The following is a 7,005-nucleotide window of genomic DNA, read 5'->3' as shown; positions in this document are numbered from 1 at the left end:
AAAACTTAGTCTTTTCTTTTCTGCAATCTGGGGGTAGGGCCCTGAAAATTTATGATTGCCCGATACAAGATGAAAATGATTAACAAGAGTATCTCATGGCTAGTAAGGGTTGGCCTGACAAATTCCCAAGGCTTGAACAAAACTTGCACGTCCATCTTTGCTTGTGTGTGTGTGCTTGTGTTGCTGAGTACCAGTATAATATATATTACATCACACATTAGGGATTAGGATTGAATTTTAGGTGTTTATTATTTCTGTTGTGTTTTGACCAAATTTATTTTTTGTATATAACCATTTGAAGCATATGTGGAAAACTCATAATTTATGAGGTAAACATAAGTCAAGAAATGTGGAATTGGCAAAGTCTTGAAATGAATCCCAATGTTTTTCATGTTTATGTAAATTCACTTTAGGCTCCTAGGCCAGGAATGCCTCTGTTGCATAAAGTGAGGGAGACCTGTACTGCTTACATAATAGTAAAGAGAGAAAGTAAGCAGACAATAGGCTGAATGAATTAAAAATTTTAATTTTCTTTACTTTGAATTTAAACATGTGACATTTGTAATTGTTTAAAACTTGGTAAACTTACAATAAATCAGTAAATTTTACATACTGAAATAAAACTTGACTTTGATTATATATTTACTAACAAATAGCAAATGTAGATTATCAGGAAAATATTAAGAAATTTTATGATCTGTAAATTTCAGAAAATATGGAAAAAAAATGCATGTGAACATTGTGTATTATCAGATATATTGAGCAAAAGCACCACAAAATGTGTTAAGGTTTATCAGTATATACTTATTATGGTATTGATAAAAAGGGGCAGTCTATAATAATGGCATTATTTAGCAGTTGCTCTTTTTTTTTTTCCAAAGGAATTAATAACTTATTTCATTCAACATTATTGTCATTTACCAGAATATTGATTAACATTTCTCCTCTTCCTCCTGTTTCAACAGTAAGCGTGGTCAGACTACCAACCACTTCGAGATCAGATTCCGTGCCACTGCCCCAAATGGAGTATTGGTGTGGCTGAACAAGGGCACCAGTGTCTCCAGGGACTACCTTGCCCTCACAATCAATGGAGGCTTTGTTGAACTCTCCTTCAACCTGGGCACACAACAGTCCATGCTCATCATAAAATCCAAGGTGAATAACTGAAATTGTTCGTTGCTCAAGGCATGGCTAATTTAGTTATTGACATTTATCCTAAAAAAAAGCATAATTTTTAAATACAGGTCAGCCATCACTAATCCAGCATTATTGGGATCTGTTTACCTGGAGTTTACCTGGAGAGAGTTCCGGGGGTCAACGCCCCCGTGGCCCGGTCTGCGCCCGATTAGTGAGTTTGCCAGATTACAGAGTGGTTAGGTTAGAATACACTTAATTAACCTATCAATAGAGAGACTGCTACATCTTTCTCATTTTCATCATTGCTTTCTCCTCCACTGGCTTGCTGCTGTGGATTTACAACCATCTGCACAATTTCTGAGTCAGCATAATGATGAAATTTGAAATTATGCTAGCTGAAATTAGTGGCAGATTACTGATGGAACCGGATAACTGATTGCCAGATTAGTGATGGCTGACCTGTAGTAATATTTTCATAGGTAAAAAATAATATACACTTTTGCTAGGTGTATTCTTATGAGGATAAATGAATGGTTTAGTGGTAAAGATACATTTCTCTGGAATGAGAAGCCCCCCCCCCTCAAGGGAGGTTCCTTAACACTGGTGAGGGGCTCTTGATCTAAGGAATTAAATGTGTTTCATATGATAGTGGATAGGGGAGCAATGTGGCAGATGTTGCAAGTACATGGAATAGGTAGTAAGTTACTAAATGCTGTAAAGAGTTTTTGAGGATAGTGAGGCTCAGGTTAGGGTGTGTAGAAGAGAGGGAGATTACTTCCCGGTAAAAGTAGGTCTTAGACAGGGATGTGTAATGCCACCATGTTTAATATATTTATAGATGGGGTTGTAAAAGAAGTAAATGCTAGGGTGTTCGGGAGAGGGGTGGGATTAAATTATGGGGAATCAAATACAAAATGGGAGTTGACAGTTACTTTTTGCTGATGATACTGTGCTTATGGGTGCTTCTAAAGAAAAGTTTCGAAGGTTAGTGGACGAGTTTGGGAGGATATGTAAACCTAGAAAGTTGAAAGTGAACATAGATAAGAGTAAGGTGATGAAGGTATCAAATGATTTAGATAAAGAAAAATTGGATATCACATTGGAGAGAGGGAGTATGGAAGAAGTGAATGTTTTCAGATATTTGGGAGTTGACGTGTCAGAGGATGGGTTTATGAAGGATGAGGTTAACCATAGAATTGATGAAGGAAAAATGGGAAGTGGTGTGTTGAGGTATATGTGGAGACAAAAAATGTTATCTATGGAGGAAAAGAAGGGAATGTATGAAAGTATAGTAGTACCAACTCTCTTATATGGGTGTGAAGCTTGGGTTGTAAATGCTGCAGCGAGGAGGCAGTTGGAGGCATCCTGTCTAAGGGCAATGTGTGGTGTAAATATTATACAGAAAATTCAGTGTGAAAATTAGGGGGTGGTGTGGAGTTAAAAGTAATAGTCAGAAGGCTGAAGAGGGGTTGTTGAGGTGGTTTGGCCATTTAGAGAATGGATCAAAGTAGAATGACATGGAGAGCGTATAAATCCGCAGGGGAAGGAAAGTGGGGTAGGGGTTATCCTCGAAAAGGTTGGAGGGAGGGGGTAAAGGTGGTTTTGTGGGCGAGGGGCTTGGACTTCCAGCAAGCGTGCGCGAGCGTGTTAAATAGGAGCGAATGGAGACAAATGTTTTTTTGGGACCTGACGAGCTGTTGGAGTGTGAGCAGGGTAATATTTAGTGTAGGGATTCAGGGAAACCGGATATTTTTATATATCCAGACTTGAGTACTGGAAATGGGAAGTACAATGCCTGAACTTTAAAGGAGGGGTTGGGGATATTGGCAGTTTGGAGGAATGTTATACAGTGGACCCTGACTTACGATGGCCTCAACCTACGATAAAACCAACTTACAATGCTTGTCAGCATAAAAATTTGACCCAGACCTACGTTGAAAAACTCTACTTGCATCATTCGTCCTGAACGCGGCCGTCTGGTCCGTCTGGCCTGAGCGCCTCAGCTGAGCTAGTGTGACATTGTTTACAAGCCAGAGCAGACGGTTGCATGCATACATTCGATAAATTTTGTATTATTCCAGTGTTTTTAGTGCTTGTAACTGCTAAATAAGCCACCATTTGCTTATCGAAAATACCGAGAAACAATTAACCCCAGAGGGTTAGCCACCCAGGATAATCCAAGAAAGTCAGTGTGTCATCGAGGACTGTCCAACTTATTTCCATTGGGGTCCTTAATCTTGTCCCCCAGTATGCAACCCACACCAGTCGACTAACACCCAGGTGAACAGGAAAAAATGCCTGGAACTAGTGCTCATATTGGTGAATTTAAGGCCAGCAAAGGTTAGTTTGAGAGATTTAAGAATTGTAGAGGCATACACAGTGTGATAAGGCCTGTTCTGGAGGAAAATTACGAACAGGACCTACATTACTCAGGAGGAAAAGGCACTCCCAGGACAGTGTCTCATCACCACATCTTCAATAAAGGTAAGTGTCATTTATTCTTCATTTAGTAAACTAGAAAATGCACAATATATATTGTGCATGTATCCTTTTTATGTGTAGGAAAATGTATATTTCATGTGGTAAAAATAAAAATTCATACATTTGGGCGTCTTGAACGGATTAATTTGATTTCCATTATTTCTTATGGGGAAAATTAATTAGACTTATGATAATTTCGTCTTACGATGTGCTCTATGGAACGGATTAATATCGTAAGTCGGGGGTCCACTGTATGTATTTATATATGCTTCTAAATTGTTGTATCTGGGTGCCTCTGCAAAAACAGCAATTATGCATGAGTGAGGTGAAAGTGTTGAATAATGATGAAAGTAAAAACGAGCGACGGCTCGTAACTCGTAAGTCAAGATACCACTGTATACCTAAGAATGATATATCATGGTTGAGGCCATCCCAATGATTGAAGCATGGTAAAAAGCAAAAAAAAAAAAAACCTGGGGACTAGAGGAAGGCCCTAACTTTCCTCAGGACCACTTTGAACCCTGTTTCAAGCTACTTCCAGTCTGAAAGTGACCAAAACCATCTGTTTCAGTAGTATGTCTTCCATTCCATCAAAAGATGTAAAGAACCAACAAATAAAACTCCTCAAAGTCTGTTTGAAACCAGACCCAAGGGTGGAGGTTTGCTCTTCCTATCACGCACCATGTGGGGCAGGATTTTTTTTTTATACTACTGTGCTCTCGTTGCACAAATATATTCTCTTGTGTCTAGGGCCAAAATTTATAGCTCACAGCTTATCTGAGGGAGCTGTGCTTGAAACATAGATCTTTGTGAGGGACCCTGGCATCGGTGACATAGATCTGTGTTTGAAACGATTAAACAAATTGGTCAGTGCAATAAATGGAGAATACCTTTTCTGATCAGCTTCAAACTTCAGTGCTGGTGTATGTTATATAGAGAAGCACTTAAATTAATTTTTGACTATGTAGGTGGCAATTTGCCAATTTTATTAAATGGGGTTTTCATGTCATTTATGAATGCCTACTCTGATCAGCTTCAAATTTAAATTTGTGGTTTAATTTTTAATATTGATCACTGTGATGTCTATAATGCCTTTAAACCTTTCTAAGCTGGTGCATCCTAATTGAAGGGTCGGAGTGGTTTTGGCCTGTGTAGATGCCAATTTGCTATTTTTATTGAAATTTGGATACAGGAGGGCCCTGCTTTGTCGATTCATTAATACAGACATTTCAAATTATACCCAAAAATCTGTTTATACTGCTCCTGATTCACCATTATGGCATTATGTGAAGACAAGTTGTGCACATTGCAGGGTGTTTGTATTGTAAGAAAAAAGTTTCACCAATGAATGCAAAATGAACGTGTATCAACAGATAGTAGATAGGTATTAATACACATTTGTCTGAGCACCCATTCACTCTCATTCTCCATGTCTTGTTTACGATGGCATCTAAAGGTCGTCATGAGTCATTCACTCTAAATGCCAAGATAGAAATGATGAAACTCAGTGAATAAGGTATGTCATTGGCAGTAATAATAATTCCTCTGGTGCTTTAAATGTCATAATTTTTATAGACATTTTCATTAATCTATCTGACTTTCTTTTTCAAAATTATATAGGAAACGCATTAGATATCACAATAAACAAAATATATACAATCATAGCAAAACAAACAAACATTATTGTGGGGCATGGTAGCCAGGTGACTTCACCTGACTTCATATAATAAATACAACTCGCCCTTCACTAAGACTACAAATATTTTAAAGTAATGAGTTTACTATATATATGCATTTTGCTTTTTTGTGCCTAGTTCTATTGTTAACTTAATACATGATAGTGTAAACGTGTTATCAGGCATATACAGTGGACCCCCGACATTCGATGGCATAGACATTCGATGCATTTTAACGCAAAAATTTTGCCTCAACATTCGATACGATTCGTACGAAATGTGTCCACGTGTGGCCTGAACTGCCCCGTGTGTGCCAGTGTTTACAAGCCAGCCAGTGTGCGCGCATCTAAGGATACATTTGGTACATTCCATATTATCACTGTTTTTGGTGCTTGTTTCTGCAAAATAAGTAACCATGGGCCCCAAGAAAGCTTCTAGTGCCAACCCTTCGAGAAAAAAGGTGCTAATGACTATTGAAATGAAGAAAGAGATAATTGCAAAGTACGAAAGTGGAGTGCTTGTGCATGATGATTTGGTAAAGAAATTGCCTGCAACTAGTAGTGATGTGAGTGAATTTAAGGCCAGCAAAGGTTGGTTTGAAAGATTTAAGAATCGTAATAGCATACACAGTGTGGTAAGGCATGGTGAGGCTGCCAGTTAAAGTCCTAATGGAAGGGGATTCCCCTTCTAAACATTAACACCATCCACACACTCCCCTCCTCCCATCCCATCAATCATCACCAGATCTTCATTAAAGGTAAGTGCCAATTTTTCTATTGTTATTGTTGTTATTGTAATTATTCTATTGCATTAAACTTAATATTTCATGTGGTAAATTTTTTTTTTCATACTTTTGGATGTCTTGCACGGATTAACTTGATTTCCACGATTTCTTATGGGGAAAATTAATTCGACTTTCGATATTTTCGACATTCGATGAGCTCTCAGGAACGGATTAATATCGAATGTCGGGGGTCCACTGTATGAAAGGATGATTCACTTTACGGCGGAAGCCTGGAACCTAACCTGCCGCATAAGTGGGGCCCTCCTGTACTAGTTTCCACATGATAACTTGTGTATGCTACTGATTGACTTCAATGCTGATATTTAAGTACATATATTAACCCTTTGACTGTCGCAAGCCCATTTCTGAAACTGTCATTCTATGTCGCAAAATTTTTTGGAAAAGAAAAAAAATATTTCTTACGAAATGATAATCTTTTCCCGATGCTAATGACACCAAAATAAAACGAAATTTGATCAAAAACTTGGAGAATTATGCTCCTGCAAAGTTAGCGATATATATGCACCGGCGATTTCGCCCACTTTGAGCCCTATTCTCGGACAGTTCCAGTCGACCAACCTCAGCTATTTCTTTAGAACTCCATTTTTTCTATCGAGTACAAGAAACCGCCCATTTACCGATTTCAACGACCCAATAAAGAGGTCAGAAATTGGCAATTTGGCCAATTTCATGCAAATTAAAAAAGATGCCAATTTCAAAATTGGGTCCAGAATAAACAATGTAGATATTCTTGACACTAAAATAACATATCCTCTGTTCATTAGTCACGTCTCCATGCCCCTTTTATATTACTCTTGCTTTCTATTTTGATTTTTTAATCGCACAAAAAATAGAACCTTCACTGTTATGCAGACAACTGCATTATTGTAAAAATGGTATAAATAATATCAATGCACTAGTGAAATA

General features: G+C 38.0%; 1 protein-coding gene across 1 annotated transcript in view; it reads left to right on the top strand.

Annotated features, from left to right (window-relative positions):
• The first annotated feature begins 324 nt into the window (after positions 1 to 324).
• LOC128690620 (agrin) overlaps positions 325 to 7,005 on the top strand; it is a 30,719-nt gene continuing 24,038 nt past the window's right edge. Inside the window, exons 1-2 of the mRNA XM_053779348.2 lie at positions 325 to 329; positions 966 to 1,155. Of these exons, the coding sequence (XP_053635323.2) occupies positions 325 to 329; positions 966 to 1,155 (195 nt within the window). The remainder of the gene's footprint in view (positions 330 to 965; positions 1,156 to 7,005) is intronic.

This window comes from Cherax quadricarinatus, chromosome 29 (genome assembly GCF_038502225.1).
Source record: "Cherax quadricarinatus isolate ZL_2023a chromosome 29, ASM3850222v1, whole genome shotgun sequence".
Taxonomy (NCBI): Eukaryota; Metazoa; Arthropoda; class Malacostraca; order Decapoda; family Parastacidae; genus Cherax; species Cherax quadricarinatus.
The sequence above is the reverse complement of the archived record's forward strand: the minus strand, read 5'-3'. Positions and strand labels throughout refer to the sequence as shown.